Here is a 22,162-nt window from a genome sequence, read left to right as displayed (position 1 = left end):
CTCTTGCAGTGTCTGTAACTACTCCTAGACTGACCATCTCATACTAAGGTTTGATAGCTGAATAGTGATGTAACTGCATTGTCTTGCAAAAAATCTGAAGAACTTACTAGCTATGTAAGTGCTGTGAAAGACACAATAAGCTTTGATCTCAGAGAGCTGGGAAATCAGGATTTGTCCACGATGAAAGACACTGACAGATGAATTAACTTATAGGAGCCAATAAGTGCATATTTGCACTAAGGTGCAGAATTTTGTATTCATACATATGCTAGAAGGTACCAGTTCTCTGGACCCTGTTCAGTGCCCCAGCGATACATGTTAAATACCCCCCATCGCTGTGTCTTTAATAACCGTCTCGCAGACACTGGAAGGCTGCCCCGCAGAGTGAGCCTGGGCAGTAGCAGTAGGAGCTTCCTTAAACTTCATTCTCCAGCAGGGCCTGGAAATGACAGCTACTTAATCCCCATCTTTTGCATGAAATAGATTTTTCCTGTGTAATGCCATCTGGAGTTTATGTAGCATATGTTAATAGGTCAAATGCATGTTGTTGAAGAAAAATAATTACTTGACTGTTACCTTTCATTTAGTTTGTAACTGAATGCTGTGGAAAAATGTCTTCTACATTAAATTGTCTTCACATTTTCAGTCAGAATTTATCCTTTTTTTTAAAAAAAAAAAATCTACTTACTTATCCTTGGCATCTGAACCACCATTTTTTGCAAAAGGTATCCACTCTAGAAATAACTCTGAAAATTACTGAAGATTATGAAAATTTTCTACCTCCTCCTTTAACTTCTGGTTCAATCACCTCAGCTTAATCTCATTTGCTTTCAAAACATGGTATATCATATACTTGTGGCAGAAATGACTATAAAAGGAAGGAGTGATTTGGCATAATTTTAGAATGTAACTGATCCATAATGAAGATCAATTGTAACCTAGAAACTGGATAATTTTTGTATGCTGTGCTCTTGTAGTAGTCTAACTGAGCATGTAACAAACTTTAAACATTACAAACCCAGTTTCTAATGGGGGCAGGTGATTTGTGAGAAATGCAGGATATCTCAGGCACTCTGACTGATGTCAGATATCTACAGAATGAGATTGAAATAAGTCTTTAGTTTTGATCTAGAAAAGTAGCATTTGCTTCTTTGAGCAATACTGAGTTCTCTTCATATGTCAAGGGGAAAATAATCTTCAAAGTGCTCCTTAGTGGAATGATGAAGTAGGATTTTTTTATCTTTGCCATATATTTACTATTTCTCTTATAGCAATGTATTAAAAAAAAAAAAAGTAAATGTGATAAATCAGAGCCTGAAAAAGTTTCTTGACCTTACAATATATGTTTTCCAGTCCCAGGTGTTTTAACAGCTTCATATTTCCCAGATTCAGAATGATAAGGATTCCTAATGATTGGGTCATGGGCTTCATAGTATTTGGCAACAAATAGTAACAGAGATCAGATACCTGTAGCAAAGGGGCGTGCAGACTTATTTGTTAAACATATGCAAGTGCTTTCTGGCTGGATGTTATGTTAATCTTTGTGTCACCTATTTTGATATTGTAATACCATTTTTGTTTTCAAACTGGGACAACTTCTTGAACAAACTGTTAAGAACTGTCTTTTTAGCTGTGCCTTGATGCCTGAATAGATTACAATAATTACTCAGTGTAAAAGCAGTTGTGTTCTGAAAATGTTCATACACCTTCTGGTGGAAGCATGTTGTCAAAAGTCATTTGACAGTATTTTGCTTCCCTGCCTGAAAGTGTCAGATGTCAGATGTGATGACTCATGAAAGATAAATTGTAAAAAAATATGTTGACCATTACCTGTGTATGTACTATTACCATCAGAATGTAGCTAAGGACTGAGTTCTCCAAGCACCCATAGAAACTTTGTAGGTGTTGTGTTGAAGTTAAACTTAAAGCACCCAAACCCCAGGAGATTAAACCGATTCAAAGCAAATGGCAGTATGTTGTTGTAACGGGTACAAAAAAGTACTTGTCTCTGTGTGTAGCATGTAATGGAAGTGGTCTGGAGAAAACTGGCTGACTGTTAGTGCTAGGAAGACCTTAATCCCTGGAGGTGTTTAAAAAACACGTAGACACAGTGCTTAGGGACATGGGTTAGGGGTGGGCTTGGCAGTGCTGGGTTAACAGTTGGACTTGATGATCTCAAGGGTCTTTTACAACCTAAATGAATCTGTGATTCTTTGATTCTATGATTCTATGTTTGGGATGCCACCTCTAGCCTCACAAGTACCTCCATCTGAGAAGCAGCAATACTCTGAAACTCTCAGGCCAGGGCACCGAGCTGATTCATATTTAGACGTGGCCACATGGCCTGAGGTTAGTATTTTCATAATAATATGAAAATTAATATTTTCATGGGCAGGGGTTACAGTCTCGCATCACTGTGGGTGTCTGGGATGTCCTGAGGGAAAGGCATCTTCCCCTCCCCTTGGGGTTTGTATTACAACATGCACGCCTGGCATCGCTCTCACTTAAAACTGTTAAAACTGTTATTCTCCTTATGTAAGATATAGCGTTGTCAGGTTTGCTGGTATTTTATATGCCAGTTTATCTTTGCCTATGCTATTTTAGTCAAACTCATGCATCAAAGAAGGAAAATGGTAATGTACTGTACTGTGCTTTTGCAGGTTTTCTTCTTTTTTCCTTCTTGAGCTTTTTTTCTTGTTGAACACTTTTCCCTCTGTTTTCATGCCTTCCTGTGAGTGTGACATGAAATAACTGGATTTTTTTTTTGTTCATGAAGGCTTTGTTGTGACAACAGATTCTTGTAAGGGCAGCATTCTGGCTATTCTGCTGCTAAGAAGTGTGCTAGTGTTGCCTGAAATCTAGATAAATCGGGAAGATGCAAGATTATAAATGTCAATGAGGAATCACAGTCTTGTTTGGCAGGGTCATGGTAAGCAGTGCAGGGTTATATATGTAAATGGACAGGTACCTACTGTTTATCCCTTGCTGATCTTTTCATAAGTGCTGAGGTGGATGGGGAGCGAAGGTTATGCTATAAATAAAACCACTTCAGTGTGATTTACACGCAGCGGCTCAGTAAAGTGTGCACTGGCTGTGAGCGACGGTATCTCCTTTTTGTGAGGCTGCTCCCCCATCTAGTGGCGCTTGTGTACATTGGGTAGCGTGAGGAAACGAGATGCTCCTCACAGCCTGGGATATCTCTTGCAGGCACATAACTTAAAAATAGATTTGAACAAAGGCAAATGCAGCCCATCAAAGTTTGAGTGTATCTAGGCCAATCAATGAAAGACATAATTACTTTTTCTTCAGATGTTCATAAAAGCTTTAATAGAGAACAGTGGCATTTAACAACAGGGAAGATGCTCTATCTGCTGGGAGCTTTATAGGTGTGAGATTGTTTCCTCTAAAACAAGAGATGAAGTTGGCCCTAACAAGTAGGAGTAAATCTGAACTAAGAAGTCAATTTCTTTCGTAATAATAAAGGTGTCTTTTTGAGGGTGGAGGCTTTCCTCAGTGCTATATTTACATTCCCCCTTTCATTATTTCTCTGATAGCTCACAAATCTCCAAACTGATCTGATTACCCATATCTTTGATCTGAGGGGTTTTAAATTTAATTTCTGTTGCTGAATTTGTATAAAGACTACCTTGATGCATCTTTGTTTTCATAGCAAGATTCTATAACTAAAAATACAAGCCTAACAGTTCTGTTTGCTCATGGTTTTTTTACTATCAACAATGAGCCACTGGCTCCTGTGCAGTGAAACCAGCAACATGGCTGGGGTACTGGTAACCTTCTAAGAAAGCTCCTACAGCAATGCTCTTTGCCATTTGAAGAGCCCACAGACCGTGATTGTAGTTGTAGTGGCTGGAAAAGTGTAACAGATACCCAGACAATGAAAAAAAACCAATCTAAATAGCATCTGATCTTGATTGTCCCTATAGAAACTAGGATTTAACAGCTGATATATCCACCTTCTCCAGCTGTTGAATGCAGGAGCTTAAATGCTGGGGTTTTGCAGGATCCTTTGATGTTAAGTCAGTGAAATACATCATAGATATATGTAAAAACTTCAGCCTTTGTCATGAATGATTGATAGGAAAAAATTTATCATAAAAGTTCATGTATTTGTGAAATTCAGGCCTTGTTACCACACAGTCTCTGTAGCTGTAAATTTATCAAACAGGGAAAGATGGTTAGCTTATTTAAACCAGTGTAGTCAAAACTATAAAACCAATGTAGTGAAAACTATACAATTTTGTAATACCTGTATACTTGTCTCTTTTCTTACACTGACACAGAGTCTATCAGCATCAATGCCAGCATAGGTAGTTTAGCCTGACACTTTGGTCTGGTATATTTTCATTGAAATGCTGTATCTAGTTCCTGAGAGGTCTTTAAACATTTCTGCCTCCTGACATTTTCAATGCTGAAATTAGTAATAAATATTTTTGTTATTATTGCAAGTTTATTGAATTAAAAGACTGCTGAATAGATCACAGTCAGGTAACAAACTTTAGTTCTAAGCTTTGCAATTCAAAGCACTCATAAACTAGCATCCTTGAGAGGCTGGAGTCCACTGCATCTTCATCTCCTTCTCACCATTTGTCAGCTTATATGCTTGACAGCTCATTTGCCTCTAACAGTCTGTGTTATTCCTGTCCATGCAATTGTTTTCATGCTTCAGAAGGATATATGTGTATTTTAAGTCTAGAATATGACTGTATAAACAGAAATTCTTCCAAAATTTTTAGAGCAAAGCTAGTAGCTTATGTAATTTTCCCCCTAGAGTGTTCTAAAAGTCCCTTTAACATAATTTTAAGACTGAGTCAAGCTGACCATCTAAAAATATTTCCATAGCCTGGTTTCACCTACAGAATATGATAAATTTCTCTGCTTTTCTTCCCTATGTAATAAACAAAAGAGCTTTTGATACTGTGTGTCCTAAAGAAAGCCTATTGTAAATGAAGGATACAGTTAATGTAAGACAGAAGTGTCTTTAAATGCCCAAAGATATAATATGTAGGATAAACCTAGTTGCAGTTATTTTAGATGAAAATGGGTTGTCTGGGAAAAGATTTCAAATGTATCTGTTTACATCTGGTTTGAAATGTAATTAGCAATCATTTGTTGTTAAAGATGATACATAAAATGTGAAGCCTGTGACCAAAGAAATTTAATCCCAAAGACAAGGTGTCTAAAGAAAATGAAACAGTCAGGTTTAAATTCAGGCTCTCCAGTGATCCTCTATACTAAATATTTCTGTTGTGCCCGGTCTTCACATGACAGACCCGATGAAAATTTCAGCCCTGCTTTTTTGAGGGATTCTTCCACTTCAGTTTCCGCCCCTGCACCTCTATTTGGCATTCAAAGCCATGTCAAATACCCAAACAAGGATGCCTAGGACATATTCTGTGAACAATCACAATTGTAAAGTGACAGCTAGGATCCTTCCAGAAATAAATCAGAAGCTGTTAACCACATAAGGAGGTAAAACGGTCTTCCCACTTGAATGATGGCACTTGAATCATGGCACTTGAATTCTGTCACTGATTTAAGTCCGATAGTTTCTCACATTTTTCTGGAAGATTATTAGTCAGAATCATTTCTGAGACAAATCAATTAATTTTTGAATGGTAGCTACTTAAAGCTGCTTGTTCTGCAATGTTGGCTCAGGTTCTGGCTAGCAAGTTCTAGAGCAAAACATGACTGAGATGGTCAAAGGTACCTGTTCAAGGCAGTTCTTCATATGGCTGGGACTGCTACTAATATAGCATGGAAGCGTGTTTAAAAATAAAAAACTTACCCAACATCAATTTGCAATGTGTCAGACTTTGCAGGTGCATTTGAAGATGAAGGAGTTGGAACGGTAGTGAAGATTTTTTTATCATGGGTGCTGATGTGCTTTAGTAATCCTAAGTACGTGCTGTGATCTTCACGGAACAGCTGCAATTTCAACAGCTGTAGTGATGTTCTGTCTGATTGAAGTCACTTGGGAATGTTTTGTTTTAACTTAGGCTAAAGTTTTGTGCCACAACACAAGAAAATTTAGGGAAGAATTAATAAGTGGTGGTTCTTAATTACTGTGGCTGAAGTTATGAATATACTGAATTTAGAACATCCAAGCCATGGCTAGCAGAGATATCTTGCTTCATTTCTAATAAATTATGAAACTGCCCGTGGATGTTTTTTATTTGTAAATGTGCCCATCTGGTTTTCTGGAATTCCGCTGTCACCAGATAGGCATCAGATCCTAAAATGCGTAAGCCTGTAACTGGCAAAGTCTGGTGGTTGCCTGTGATTTTCAGCTTCTTTCATGATTGCCTCCTTATGATAGTACTGTTCTTTGGAAGGTTTTATCACACCCAGAGGCCTCTAGCTTGAAAAATACTGAGGTAATTCATACATATGATGCCAAGTCATAGCATTACATACAAAACACTTTCCTGTTGCGACGGAGGGAAGGCACAGTCACTCAATATGAGTGATCAGCAGACTTTGTTTATTGTCTCTTACAGTCACCTTTTATGCCTTCTTATAATTAGCTCATACATATTACAAAAGTTAAGCTCATTATTGGTTAGTTGCCTAAATACCAAGCCCACCCCTAGTTTCTCTTCTGTAGTTTTCTGTTCCCACCTGCAACATTCTTTTCCCACCAAAATCTTCCTGTTATTGTGTAACAAGGACAGCCAAAGACAGTGTATTTTGCTTTACTTCAGATAAGCTGAGAGCGATGTGCATTTTTGTCCAGCCAGCTGGACTATGTCTATGTGACCCTTTTCAGCTAGCCAGTTATCCACACTTTCCAGTTATTCAGTAGAGAAATAACGTTTCCACTTTCCAATGGGGGATAATAATTTTACACTCTTGCCATTTGCACATGTTATTCATCGAAAATATTTTGCCCAGTGGGACATGGAAGCAATTAATTTGATTGTAATTCTGTCTGGAATATTATTTTGATAAGAGTCACTGAAAGGTTTGCTCAAAAATTTTTACAGTTGTTAGTCTACCATTAAGAAGTTTGCCTTTAATTGTTAATTCAGAAATCCAGACCCCATTTTCTCTCACAGGGGCCATTTTTTCTAAAGCCATTTTTAAAAAAGACGGGTAAATTGTGTAATACTATGCCTAAATGTCCCTACGGTGTCTGTGTTTTCATGTAGTCATCTCAGTCACTGAGCTTGTTCATTTAGTTCGTAATAAAACAGGGAACCTGAGATTAGATGATTTCTCAAAATCTCTACAAGTTTCACTGCAAGAGCCCTAAACAACCGGTTTATCTCTGACAAATTCCACCAGAGGAGGTTCAGCACCACTCAATGCCATTTATTGTCATGCTTCACTACTCTTACCAGTAGAGTAATTTCATAATGCTTTGATTCAGCTTTCCTTCCTACAGCCAGGCTTACTGCTTCTCACCCTACCTCCCAGAGACACAGAGGACAGTTTATTCCCTTCTCTGCTGCAGCCTTTTCCCCTTTGAAGAAAACGTCCCTTGTAGATTTTGTTTCTCTGGATAAAGTCAGTCAGGTTTTTTCAGTCTTTTCTCCTTGTCATGTTCTAGACCATTGATTATTATTGTTGTGTTCTCATCAAGAAGAATGATGCTCAAAACAAGGCACAGCTGAGTATCTGCATAGTTCCTCGATTTACAAACTGCGCTCTGGTGTATGTGTCAGTATGTGCACATTTTTTTCACTGAGTACTGTTGACTTAAACCCAGCTTGTGGTCTGCTGTGCCCTCTGGATCTGCTCTAACACCAGTTGTTGCTCATCTACATCTGTGCGCTTGGTTATTCCTGTTTGTCTTTATTAGATTGTTCATTTTGGATAATTCTGGTTTGTTAAGCTCATTCTGAATTCTGTTCGGATGCTGGTATACCTGCAGTCCTTCCCAGCTCTGTATCATACCAGGCAGATGCAGCCTAAATCTGAAAGTCAGCCAGTTGGCTGTAGCTACAGAACAATGCGCAGGAATTGAACATGCTGCTTATGTGGGTCTGCATATGTTTTCATGCTTGACTTGTGGGTCTACATCTCATTTTACTCTGCATGAAGTACATAGCACTTGTTCCATAAATTTCTTGCATTTTTAAAGTTCCACTTCCCTCACTTGCCAAAAGGTTAAACAACACAATCCAAATTCTGCTCAGATTGCCCTTAGGTATAAATGTGTGGGAAGGAGTATGCCCGACCAAGTGTGAACCCAGATTTGCTCTTTAATGAACATGTGTTGTTTCAAGTGTGTCACTTAGTTTTTTTACTTTGGCTGGAGATAAAGGTATCTGAAACTTCAGATTACAAGCCTGTTGAATGCAGAACGATTTGATTCTCTTTTCATGGACAAGCTGTGTTTTCATTTGCCCCAAAGCAAGTGCTCTGGTTAAGTGTCAGAAGTGAGCTGAAGACTTGGTGACCAAATAGTCATATTGCTCTTTCTTAGCTCAGGTTTTTGCACAAACAAAATCCTCCCACGCATACAATTCCACGTGGAAGTGGTGCAACATATGCAACAGATAGGTGACTGTGTATCATGTTTCCCCACAACTTAGTTTATTTAAAACAGGTTTTATTTTTAGGTGCTGTGAGTCACATTTTAGTTTCACATCCATGAGGAAAGCGTCAGCCATATAAGGTAAGCGGTTGGTCCGTCCGGGATGCATCACTTCCTTCTTAGAGCTGGCAGGTTAAACCAGCTTCCTAGGCCCTGGACACATCAGATACTGCTTTATCTTCAGTGGTTATTATGTTTCTTCTGTGGAGGAAAGTAGGGACTTGAATTCATATTAGTTATGCTCCTAAGGCTTCTGAGAGTATGATCTCTTCTCTTTGGCTGATGCCTACCTCTCAGCCTTTTCTAAGTATTTGTTGGACTCCCATTCTACTCCTTTCTGTTGCCTGCCACATATCTGAAATCAAGGAACAATATGCTTAAAAGCAGATTTATGGTATCAACATTTGTCTTGCATGTATGTTAGTACCCACCCAATATCTGATATTTTTCAAAAATGTCCTCTCTCTAGTATCTCTCTTGTCATTCTGCAGTGGTGTTTGCCAAGCTCCATGCAGTTTTCCAGACTGTTTCTCTTGATCCTCACCAGCACTCTCTGTAAGCAGGGAAAGAAAATGTTTCTTGTGGATTTCGTTGCGGGAAGTTGCACTGCTCTCATCTTCTGCCCTTCTTTCTCCCAGGCTCTGATAACTAACCAGCTAGATGATAGTGCAATTGCGGGGCCGAAGTCAGGCAGAGAACATTGAGGGTCTATGAAGTATTAGAGCAGCCAAAGCAGAGATGTATGTATGTTGTATGTTTGTTTAAAGATCTCATTTTTGTTGGGGCAGTTTCTCTAACATAAACTAAAGAATAAATAAGATTGCACATCCAAAACACGACCTAAAGTTCCTCTGCTCTCAAGACTGTCTTTATTTATACTGTCTCCAGAGCTTTCTGAATTTCAAAATGACAGAGACCTGAGGGCAATTTTTGTTTATCGCTCTTTTTTCATTCTTACTTATATTCATAACAATGGGAGTAAGTTGAAATTTAAATTGTCTTAACTTTATTCATATAAAAAGCCCATAGAAATTGATTACTAACGTGCCATTCATTACAGTGATAATAATATGCAATTTCCCTGAAGCTATTTGTATTCTCCACCTGCTGGAAATTCATTGACTTTAGTACTTTGATAAATGTTTGAATGAAATAAATACTGAAGTGAGAAAGCTGTAGCATCCCAAAAGACATGATTAAAACATAGTACATTTTTGTCTAAAACTATATTACTATTGCTTTGAGCCCAGAATACTCTCTGGCAACACTGATCAGGCTGTCCTGTTAGTTACGGTCTAGAAAAGCAGTGAAGAGGTGCCTTCCTTCTCTTCTTGCACGGTCTCCAGTCTCACAGTCTCTCACAGGAGATCTCAAATTTGTTCTCTAGAAAGAAGGCAATTTTACTTCTGTGCACAAACTTGAATCAGCAGCCCACAAGCAGCATACTTTTGCTGAATAACTACCACACATGGTGGTAACCTCTAGTAATAAATTTCTGTTTGCAGATCCCAACCACAAATTGTATTGGCAAACCGTTCAGGATCCAGTGTTGTCGGTAACCATTTTGTGTTTAAGTAGTGCTTGCTGAACCTGTATGAGACTGGGATGTCAGCATGTTACTCACAGTACATTCACACAGTTGCCAACTCTCCATCCTCCTGACAAACCATACTCAGGCAGATCTGTGGGAGAAAGGAAGTACTGTCCCACCATTTTACAGAAGGGAAATAGAACTATAAAGACATGTAACTCAACAATAACAGAGCTGGAAATAGTCCATGTTACATGCTTCAGTCTTGAGTCTAAAGGGCAAGACTTCATTAAGATTCTTATTCCTATCATTTCATCATCAACGTGTAAGGTTTGAGTACCATACCACAATAAGCTACAAGATGTAGCATACTTCTCACAAATATCAGTGTGCTTATTGGGAAGAGAGAATTTAGTTTAGGCATTTTCCCTTGATTTTTGAAAGGATTGCTATAGTTGAATTTGTACCTGAGCAACTCTGAATTCACAGTTGCCTTGATAAGAGATGAAGACATCAATCAATCTAACAATGAGTTGAACTTAGCTAGCTCATCTAAAAAAAAACCAACAGAAAAAAGGAAAAATAAGTTTGTCTCTCTTTGGAGGTCTTTTTACGTCCTTTGGTGTGTATAACTTGAAAAAAAAATATTTGACCAAAATGTTATTATGAGTACTTTTTCAAAAGAGCCAATTCTGCTCCTTTGTGACCAGAGCACTGCTTGTAGGTCATAACAAATATCTTGCTCAAGACTTTTCTGAAATGTTTCTGAAATCTGTAGTCATTCATCATTAAACAGGTAGTGACTGAGACCAAAAGGTTTGTATGAGAGCTCTGTAAGGAATGATTGCACATACACATTTGTATATTTTTTCCTGAATTATTAAATGAACTATAATAAGAAAGTAAAGGTTAATATGGTCTACAAAAATCCGTTAAATTTTGCTAGCAGGCCTGTAATTTGACCTCAAATTCTGCATTTGTGAGAGGAAATGGATAACTAACAAAACACTTGGGTAGAACTCTTAAAAATAGGCCAAAAAATGACAAGCGAAATTGCTAGTCTGAGATCTTTTGACCATAACTACAAGAGCCTTGCTGGTTCACTATGTTACTTGGTTAGGGTAGATGGGACTACTAACTTCAGAAATTAGCCTGCTGATGGGCTGCTAATTTGTTCCTCGATGGCCATCTCAGTGTAGGAAGTCATTTAATACTTTCCATGATATTCTTACGGTACATGCAAGCCTTTTACTTTCACAGTTATAAACATCACACACATACATGGCATCTTGATGCTGTGATACAGACTCTTCTCTGTAAACTTGCTATAAACACTGTTTATAGTAATATCTTCAGCCTGCCTTATAGCTTCCTTAAAAGAAACAAAATCAAAGCAGGCAGCGCATGCTCTTTAGGATGTTGAAGCGATGCTAGGATCTCACTGTGTTCCCTTAACCACCCAAAAGAGAAGAGCTTGATGATATTCTCTGCCTTTGTTGTCTGCCCAAACAAAAGAATGTATCGTCTGCAAGGACTTATTTTGTGTTCAATTGTGACATTTCATCCAGAATTAGAAATGCAGTTGGCTTTAAGTATTTCTTTGTTCTTAGCATGGTGTAACTGAACTTCTTGAAGAAAAAAATAAACAGATATAAATAAATATTGCTGTTCAGATATAATTTCTACTGAGACATTGCTTAGCAGTACTTAAGGTCAACTGCAAATTCTTCTTTTCAAAAATTAGTGCCCATAAAGAAGTACTGAGGAAAGATGAAACTATTGCTTTCCTTTTAGCACCTTCCCCTGGTGTTGCTTGATCACATTCTTCCACATGCAGTAGCTTTTTAGCTAAGCTAGCGTGAACTTTGGAAACTAATCTCTTGGTCCTTCCCTCACTGCCACCCCTCCCCCCCCCCCCCCCATGATTTGGATCTTATTACAGAGCAGTTCCTGAGCACTAAAACTAGTCCCTTGGGATGAAGCCTACATAGGATATTTTGCTTTACATGTTGACTGAATGTTCTGCAACCACTTGAAAACAGTTAATCTATAGGACTAGATGGCAGTCCTAAAGCACACAGCACAGATATTGGATCGTCATGACTGTTGTTGAACCTATGCTTTGTGTCTTGGTACTGCACACACAGTTCTCTAGCACTCTAGCCCAGAGCAGAAGACATTACTTTCTCATACAAAATGCTTTATAAACAGAAACTTCAAACATTTGTGTTTTACCAAGGGACTTAATGGTTCAGATTAGAACTTAATAATAGCAGCTCTCCTTGAAATCATACCCTTCCCCTTGGAAGAGAGAAGGAACAGACACATAAGAATAATAGGATTTTCTTTAATGATATTTTAACATCTTTAATACAAACAATAAGTTAAAGACAGTAAAAATAATTAAATAAAGGGTGAGGTTCCAGCCCTCATAGAAATAACACAAATCTATAAAACAAAAAAAAAAGTTTCAAAATAAAATCAGCATAAGTCTTGGGGGGAAAAAAGAAGCAGTTACCATATAATATCAATAAAATTAATGGCAATAAGTTTTGACTTGGCACCTGCAGCATTCAGTGGGTGCACAGTCCTTAAATCCTCTCCTGGGTGCAGAGGTACTGGAAAAGGGTCACATAATCAGGCTTTCCAGTGACCCAGACACCTTCAAATGGGACCTGGAAGTCAGTCAGGTTTCCATTTGCCTTCTTGCAGCATAGTTCTTAAATGTAACACATTAAGAGTTTGTAACACGGACACAGCTACAGGTGATATCCTTAGATGTTACTATATGTTGGGTCTGTTGCAATGAACCCTGCACACCAAGTGTTGTGTCAGTCTAAGCAGGGTTTGGTCCTCCTTTACACATTAGTGATAATAATGCCAATTCAGCTTCTTTCACCTTCTGATGCTAAACCTGATCACTCTTCTCAGTACTGGTCTTAACAAGTTAGGTTTCCAAGACCTGAATCTTAGTATTGTTCAGTGTGATAAGGAAAGATTTTAAACTCAGGCCATGTATAAAATGAAGACTTGAGTCAAATAAGTTAAAACTGTACCAATACTTCCAGACCAATGCTGGTTCATAAATTAGAGTGGACAGATAACAATATTGCATAGTATCGTGCATGGGAATATTCATTTAAGACTTAAATATTTCAGCTTCCCACTGAGTGGTTTTCAGGCAATTCAGAGTAAGTAAGATAATATATCAACCATCTCTCTGCCTCAGGAGCACCGATGGGAGTGGCAGACCACACAAGCATTTAAAACAAAAGCCTCTCATGTCATTCAGGACTTCAGTGTCCTGGCATCAGTATAGGCTTAAATCTTGTGCATTTGAGTCCAGCTGTAGACAAAAGGTCACTTTGGTTCAGGAACAAAACGATTCTTGGTAGTAACTGCATTCATATTGGAGTCAATCCAGTTAAGGTATCGAGTAACTCTAGTGTAAACACCAGGCTTGTTTTCCCTTGCACAGCCATCTCCCCAGCTGACAATCCCATAAAGTATCATCCTGCCATTGTGCTCACAGACCATGGGGCCACCGGAATCTCCCTGACAACAGAAAGAGCATATTAGACCATTTTCTGCATATTGGAGAGTTTGTAACAGGGAGCATGTTATGATTAGGTTTTTTAGAGTGAAAAAAGCTAGTAAATACCTATGAGCTAAAGTTTTGATTTTTGAGAACAATGCATAGATGGAGCAGAAGGTTCAGCATCTGCTGTGACTTGAACAGTCTGTCAGGTAAGGAGTTCTCTAGATGCCCCCTAGCAGGGCACAGAGAGAATGGTTACTTTGCACACAACATCTTAAGTTTATAGTCACAGATACTAGGCTAGTGATTACAAGGTCAAAGCCAACACACCCAGTTCCTTACAGAATCAATTGCCTCCCTGTCTGTAAGGTACTTGTAAACTTAATGACAACACTTGTTCTTTTCAGTGGCTCACATAATCACTCTGCCCAGTAAGAGTGCAGGGAAGTAAATCTAGTTTTGAGAAAACTGGGGGGGGTGGGGGTCAGTGTGCCCCCAAGTCTACTTTTATCCTTTCGCTGAGCTATAGTTAGCGTTAAGGAAGTGCAGGCTGAGACTGGAACTGATGCATATCTACCAGCCATTGCTTGAATGGATTGATTGTAAATAAGGCCTTGAGGAGTAACAGTGGCTGAGCTACTGCACTTCTTGCACCTCCAAAGGAGGGTCTGGAGGAGGGGGTAACACCTAACTATGTCCCAGCCTTCTTCCATGTGTTTAGCCACACTACTGAACGTACTAAATTCCTGCTACACAAACACAGCCTCTTCTGACTAGTAGGATGACAAGTTGCCACTACCCAATTCATATAGTGTCTATGCATTTAAAATTATACAGAATATAGAACAAACCAGTTTTACCTTGCATGCATCAGTCATCCATGTGGGATCTCCAGCACAGACCATGTTGTCAGTAACTCTGACATCATCATAGTATTGATATTTGCATTTTCTCTGTGATATTAAGTTTACAGTGGCTGACATCAGTCTTTGAGCATAAGAATAGTCATCTGCAAACAAAAGAGTATTTAACTATTTTCACCATCCAGGACAAAACCAACCAAACAAACCATAATGCACACATTCAGCACTTAAAATTAGCATAACCCTTCCAGATCTGATTTGAGGCGCTTACTTCCACCTTATGCAGTACTGCCTCAATTTTGCTGTTAAGGAAGAGGTTTTAAAGAGAAAAAACAAGTGTTACTGAGCTTTATAGTTTGCATTTGGTTTTAGAGAGAAAGAGTTTGATAGTTTTTGAAGGAAGCTCTGCACAATTATTGGTTAATCCTTAACAGCTTAATTTTTTTTACTCCTTATCACATCAGGAATGAATAAATTGCTGTGGTTTGCATCTTGGCTTACTTTGCATGCTTAACAAGTGTGAGAAACATCAGATAGGAAAAATGCCACTGACAGCTGGAGAAGATGACGGCAAAGATCACCTTAGGGAAGCACAGGAAGTACATGGAATAATAGAATGAAATATTTTTTTTAATCCTTGGCAGATCATGGTATAAATAACATCCAGTTCCCACATTGTGGAAGTACAACATTGGAAAGAGAAGTTATTCACTTACAAAGATCTTGTTTCCCATAGCCAGATATTTCACACCGGGTGTGCTCTTGTAAGTCAAGGTTCTTCTCTGGCAAGCAGACTGTTCTGACATATTTGGATTCTACTGCACACTGCCCAGTAGATGTTCTTATCCTTATCAAAGCTGAGAAACAAGAGAGAGAAGATACTTAGATTTGTAAGCAAAGTTTTCCCCCCCTTAAGTTATCTGACAATAGTAGTATTTGGTACACTTAATGGGAATAGTTGTAATTACATTTAGTTCTGGTTACATACAAGTTCTCTCATTCCTTTTGGAAGGACACTAGGTCATTATTTAGTAACAACAAAATTAATTTCCCAGCACTAAAACTGGCAAATGTTCCAACTTGAACTTCCTTCCTGGAAGGATACAGCCCAATAGCTCAGAGAAAATTATTCTGCAAGTGTATCTTCAGGTGTTTTAAAACCTCAACTTCCTGAACAGCTGTAGAGGGTGGCATCCGCTGCTCTGCTGAAGAGGGGGCAGTTTAAACTCAACTTCTCACCAGAAGGGCTTATGAAGCTATTCTTTGAGTCTTTTTCCCTTAGTAGCAGGAATTTTGAAGGAGTGGTAGAGTCCCAAGTGTTGAATGCAAGTGACAAGTCTGTTCTGTCCAAGTTGCAAAAACCCACCTCCTGATTTTCTTAGTTTAGGGATTGGCCAGACAGATTTACAGAAATCTGGATTAATTCTTATTTCAGGATAACTTTGGCTAATGTGGTACCCAGTATAACATTCCCCTACTATGATGAAACATACTGTGCATGCATTTTTTTCCTCCATTTACTATACATACAGTGTTATCTCTGTAGACAGAGAGTAAGATGGTAGCAGTGGGATGCTGCCACCAGTGCTTATGGTAAAGCCATGCCTTTTACAGGTCCAGAGATAAGACAGGCTTATAGTTGACTGTGTGCCAGGTAATGCATCTGATGTACCACAAAGTTTATACAAGTAGAAAAACCTTGTTTAGCACAGGCCTAGTTCTCAGAAATACCTAGTTACCTAGTTCCTGCTCCCCTTTATCTCATCTCTGGTTCTACTTTTAGAAGATGTATGCCCTCAAATATGTAGCCTTCACCTATCCTCAGTGTTTAAAAGGCTCATATTAAGATGACACTTACCAATATCATTGTCATTGCCACCTGTCTCATCTGTAAATTCTGGGTGAGAAATGATGTCATCAACCATGAATACTTGTTCATTATCATCAGTAATGTTCAGCATGGACTTTCCAAGGTAGACTTTGTACCTGGATTTATCTAGTGGGTTTGACCTGAGCGAGAGTAAAGAGATTCATCAAGACTACCAGTTTTTGAGAGAGGGGTCAAACAGTTTAGATCCAGTCCCAGGGTTTTTTGTGTTTAATGCTGACAAGAAAAAGCAAAATTTAGTCAGCTTTAAAATTGATACATTAAAGGAAATCATCCTGATTTTCCATTTGAAGGGATTAAGACAGGCGTTCAGGCATTTTGAAATGCACCCCTAGCTAGCTGCTACCAATGCCAGACATTGGCAATGAGAATCCTCTGCAGGAGGTCAGGAGGATCAGTTTTCTGAAGGAAAGATGACAAAAGCCACTTATAAATGTATTGCTCAACAGCTTGTCACCTTTCAGCACAATTTTTGTTTTGCAAACAGCTAAGGTGAAATGAAACCCTGGCTCCAATTTTGGCTAAAGTTGTTTAAATTGCATAATCCACCAAGACATTTGTATCTTGCTAGCTCCTTCTGCTAGACTTGGACTCCCACAGGCTTAATGTTTATGGCTGTCGTCTTGTTTTACTCAATCAAAAGCGCATTCTTACTATGCTACACTTTGAAGGGTTGTTCAGCAAGCGTCACACAAAGAAATCACAAGGAAGTTGCAAGTAAGAAGGATGCAGAACTAAACTTACGGGTCATGAAAACAGTGTGCTGCTGTAAGCACCCAGCAGGGGTCAATGAGGCTGCCACCACACAGGAATTGGTCAGTGCCCCTTCTAGTCTGGAAGATGCCAGCTATCCAAGGCTGAGACTCAACCTCTGCCTGGCTTCCACCAACAATCTTGAAGTACTTGCTGATGCTCCTTTGACCACATGCAGGTCCTATGGAAGGAGAAATTTTGTTCAGATATTCTTACAACTAAGAATCAACCTTGTGCTATTAAAAAAATAATCAGTTGTATTGAGGCTGATATTACTTACCACACTTGTCCATGTTGCAGGGTGTTTCTCGAATGGTGAATCTCTTTTTGGTGTAACACCAGGGCTTGCTCCTTCCATTTGGGTTTCTAGAAGATAAAGGAAGTGTTCTTTTCATAAAGGCAGTTTTTTAAAACGTGATAGTGTCTTAGAATTCTAACTGTCCTGAAAAGCCAGAAGTGTTCTGTTGCAAGATATGCCAGAGAAACTAATTAACTATTGCTGTTTCAGTACAGGGAATTTTGCAGTACAATCAGCTTCGGTGGTAAGCAAGAACACTAAATACTTCAGAGTCACATTCCGGATTTTAGTCAAAATTCACCTCTCTGATAGTAAGTGTTTTATTAGATTATCACTTGAGGTGCTTCTGGGGCTGTGACAATAGAAGTCATCCCAGGAAACTGATGTTTTTCTTACCTGCAGTAGCTGTGCTTTCCCAGTCCAAGCTGCAAAGCATTCTTCAAGTGAGCATGGAAGGGAGCCCTCCTGATTACAGAGGGAAGGTCCCATGGCAGACACTCATCTTCTGTTGCCATTCCTCTGTAGTCCTCCCCATCCTCAGTGTAGCACATGCTGTCAACATCTGAGAAAAGTGTTTTGTTAGCAGCATATTCTTGTTTATAATATGTATATTATTGAGACAGTAAATCTTCTGCATTGATTCTTCCAATGAGAAAGAAGTTCATGCATTACACTTGAAAACAGATGATGCAAAATATTGAGTGATAATGTATTCTTATTAAAATTTTTCAATATGTATTTTGAGCATCAAGTATCTTATGCTTTAAAGCATGCTTATTTTCTTTAGTAGTTTCAGTGTACTTGACAATATAATCAGTTCTGTTCCTGAACACTCCCAAATAAGTTCACTTTTTTCACATCTAACTAAAGTGCTTGTGAGGTAGGCAACATCAGTGAGGTGGTAGGGACACAAAAAATTAAGAGATCCTGCTTTTGTGCCAATATTTAGTTGTTTCTCCTCACTTAGTCTGTTAGCATAAAATGCTAAAGGATATCTAGTCATGTGTTTATAGGTAATACTTTCACTTAGCATTTCATATTCATTAGATCTTTTCAATCAATTAAGCTAGGATTAAGGAAAATAGATACTCTACCTAGTTCACAGTGAGTCCCAGTGTATCCTTCTGGGCATATGCAACGGATAATTCCCCTGAAGAGGTAATAGGTAATGCAGGTTCCTCCATTCAAACAATGGCATTCTGCAAGTAAAAGGCATCACTAATTAGAGACAAAACATTGAATGATGAAGTGAAATGTAATTGCGAACTAAATTTTAGGTGTTTAAGCATCATTAAGAGTCTTCCTTCTTGTATGAAGATGTAATTACAGGATCAAGTTCTTTTTAGGTTCAAGCAGAACAGGCAGATATTTACCTTTGTGATATGATCTGTGTTTATATGGCAATTTGTAGTGCTTCTTGCTATAAGCCTAAAGGAAAAGAAAAAAGTATTTTAGGAAAACAGATTCTTTTATGTGATTTGATTATCTTTTATGGGCCCAAGCTCTGTTCTCTACTGCATACCTTTAACAGTTTTTTGCATGTAGTTACCAGCTGAACCGGCTGTGGAATGATGATGTGAATGATAAGTGGCACCCTACTTGAGCAAAGCAGAATGGCTCCCCATTCTGCTTGGTTTGGAAAAAAAACATCAAACCACAAAAATCTCAGAAAAGCCTCACCAAGCTGGTCTGCTGCATCAGGTCAACATTGCAGTTATTGCTGCTATAAGGACCTAAGTGTCACTCAGTGGCAAGTGTCCCTAAAACAGGGAAGTGAACTTCTCCCTCTCCACCTCCCAGCCACTAAGCAGTGCAGCAAAGATGCAGTATCCTCCAGCTGCCTCTTATTTTGGTGACCTTCACATTTGTACTGTGGAATAAAAGCCAGTAGATTTATGCAACAGATTCTTGCCCTGTACTTCAAGTCCTGCCTTTGCTTTCCAGGCTGGGTATTTCTTTCTCTGTGGAATTAAATGAGATAAAGCTTTTGGTATACCTTTCCCAGAGGTCAAGTGTGCTTGTCTGAGCTAGAACAATTAACAGTGCTGGTGAATGGCTCTGCTGACAAACTATCATACAAGTTGTTAGTAAAAAATATTCAGATTTTTATCTGTTGCTCCTTTTTTAGTGTCACACTTTCAAGTAGAGGGAGGTGGAAATTTAGTTAATGTCCAATATCCACCTCTGTGAAAGACCAGTGAGCATTTGGTGCTCAGTGTCCAGGTCTAAATCCCATTAAGACAAAAACAGAAAAGCTAGACTTCTTCATTATGGCATATCTTCACTATTTGAATGCGAGCAGACATCTTAGGGTGGAACAGAATCAAAAGAAAACTCAAAGGGTTCAAAAACATGTTTCTTGGAGGTGTATGTGGAACAGATGTACGTGCAAAGGCAGCAAAAAGGAGAATTCAGTTCAAGAGCCTACACTGTCCAAAGCAGACATATAATCCAAGCCACAAGTGGTTCCAAGTGACACCACCCCACCGCCCCCCCCCCCCCCCCATTTCAAAACTTACAGAATCTAGTCCAGTGGCAAGTGTGCCCAGGGTTACTGTGAGGAAGATGAATAACTTCATGTTGTTAGTTAGCTTCTCAGTTCGTTCCTCTATCGGTATTATTTTGTTTCTGAAAATAAGAAGAACTTAGTGTTATGTTGTAGTTTGCAGTGTCAGCTTTCTTGCTTCTACTGTCTTCAAAAATAAGTCACAACACTATTGACAGAAGAATTAACCATTGACTTGCTGTGGAATATCTGCTTATTATTTCCATATAATAAGTTAGAGATTATAGTTTGAAGTTTGTTGTGGTGGTTTGGTTTTTTGTGTGTGTGGGGTTTTTTGTTGGGGTTTTTTTTTTTTACTTTTAGCAATACAACCAGTTTAAATGAAGCAGAGGGAAGGAAATCAGAAAAATCCATACTCAGTTTCTGCAGCATGGACTCACACCATTAAGGAATTGGCAGATGGTTTTAGTTGCTGTCCAGCTGTTTGTACCTATTTAACTAATTTATTACTACCATGCAACAAAAGCACTGAACATCTGCATTTAGGGTATGAAAGGGAAGCCTCTGTTTTCCATTACCTCTGTAGTTGCTGACTGCACCTTGTTGAGGCTAGGCGTTTGCATCAGCCTAGCCACCTCACTGAGTGCCTCTGACCACTGCAAACTCCTGCAAGTCTAGTCTTGATGTTACCTCCCTTATTTACAGTGGTAGAGAGGCTTAGGACATATTCAGTCTTGATTTCTTATACACAGCTAGATCTTGTAGCCAAGCACGTACAGCAGTCTTCACAAGCGTAACTCTTAAAAAATAACTTGTAAAAATGATGGGGGAAGAAAGCTGTAAAGTACTGGTATGTCTTTTTCTTTATTGCAATGCAAGTCATGGGATCATTTCTTTTAAACTGTTCTCAGTTCTAGAAAACTTGTTTTTTTAAAAAAGGTTTCATGTGAAACTTAATTTACATCAGCAAGTCATGCATTGCAGTAGGAGAGGGTATGCGGAACCCAGTTGGTGCTAAAGACCTGCTCCACACTGTACCTGCTTCAGAGGTTTCCACATCGCCCTAGCTTATGTCTGGTCCTGCAGATTGAATGCCTGCTGATACTTGGAGTGCATTTCCCAGTTCAGTTTTATTCGGAAAAAAATACAGCCCCAGTACTCTAAGGCCATTCAGTGGTAAGATCCAAAACATGGGGAATACAAAAGATCACTGGATTTGTTTGAAAAAGAGCTGACATGACCCAGACCAAAACACTACTCCAGATGTATCCTTTACTTACAAGGAGGTTTCATAATGCAAGAAAGCAAATCCTACCTCAGATACTTGGACATGCACCCTCCTCAGATTCAACTGTGCTATCAGCAGATACATTTTCCCTTAAACATTATTCATATTAACATAATTTTTAGCATATCTGGCAGCTCTGCAAACCTGTCATTTGCAACTCTAACGAGTTTCCCAGGCCCAGCCTTAGCAGCACCAGCGCCGCCGATTTCTCGTGCAGACGGCACAGCGCAGCACAGATCTCTTGTTTGCGATCCATTTACAAAAGCGACCGCGGCATCCCGTGCGACCGAGAGCTAGCGGCTTCTCCCGGAACCGGGCTGGAGGGCACGGCACTTACCAGCGGAGGAGCGCGGCGGGCAGGCTCGGAGGCAGAAGCAGGCGCTGGTGCTGGTGTGGGTGCCGGCGGCCGCTATAAAGGCCGTGCCGAGGCGGGGCTGTGCCCGCTGCTGCCGCCCCGGGGCGGGGCCGCGCCCGCCGGGACCTGGGGCGGGACCGGGGGCGCTCACCGCCATGCGGGCACGGCCGCGGACCTGACTCAGGGCTGGGGGGGGGGGGCGGGATTTTAAAACGTTTCGAGGGCGAGGGGAGTTGGCAAGCCACCAGCTTCGTTGGGGGTGGGATTGGTGGAAGGGGCTCCTCGGGGTCCCCGCGGCAGGCAGCAACCTCTCAGGGGCATTCAAAAAATAAAAATGTGCGTGAGAGCTACGAGATGAGTGACTTGAAATACGCCTAAAGAAATGAACGTGCGTGGTGTATTTTGTTCATACGGTGCGACCCATAACGAGAGAAGCGCTAATGATTTATTAATTAATAGTTTAGTAACTAGATTCAGGTGTGAGTTAAACAGCCCACTGGGAGGGGGTATTGGGCCAGGATGTCTGCTTGAGGCGACGAATGTGTGTTCAGAGAGCCGCCTCCAGCTGAAACACAGGACATT

General features: G+C 39.6%; 1 protein-coding gene across 1 annotated transcript; it reads right to left on the bottom strand.

Annotated features, from left to right (window-relative positions):
- Positions 1–12,418: 12,418 nt before the first annotated feature.
- PLAU (plasminogen activator, urokinase) lies at positions 12,419–21,671 on the bottom strand. The gene is made up of 11 exons (XM_005443852.3): positions 21,563–21,671; positions 19,951–20,059; positions 18,805–18,859; positions 18,526–18,630; positions 17,828–17,993; positions 17,414–17,499; positions 17,125–17,314; positions 16,351–16,502; positions 15,209–15,349; positions 14,490–14,638; positions 12,419–13,646 (listed from the first exon to the last, which is right to left on the bottom strand). The coding sequence occupies exons 2-11, from the start codon at positions 20,008–20,010 to the stop codon at positions 13,452–13,454; spliced, it is 1,299 nt and encodes a 432-aa protein (XP_005443909.2). The 5' UTR covers positions 20,011–20,059; positions 21,563–21,671; the 3' UTR covers positions 12,419–13,451.
- Positions 21,672–22,162: the final 491 nt, after the last annotated feature.

Source organism: Falco cherrug, chromosome 9 (assembly GCF_023634085.1).
Source record: "Falco cherrug isolate bFalChe1 chromosome 9, bFalChe1.pri, whole genome shotgun sequence".
In the NCBI taxonomy this organism is placed as follows: Eukaryota; Metazoa; Chordata; class Aves; order Falconiformes; family Falconidae; genus Falco; species Falco cherrug.
This window is presented reverse-complemented; position numbering and strand designations above follow the sequence as displayed.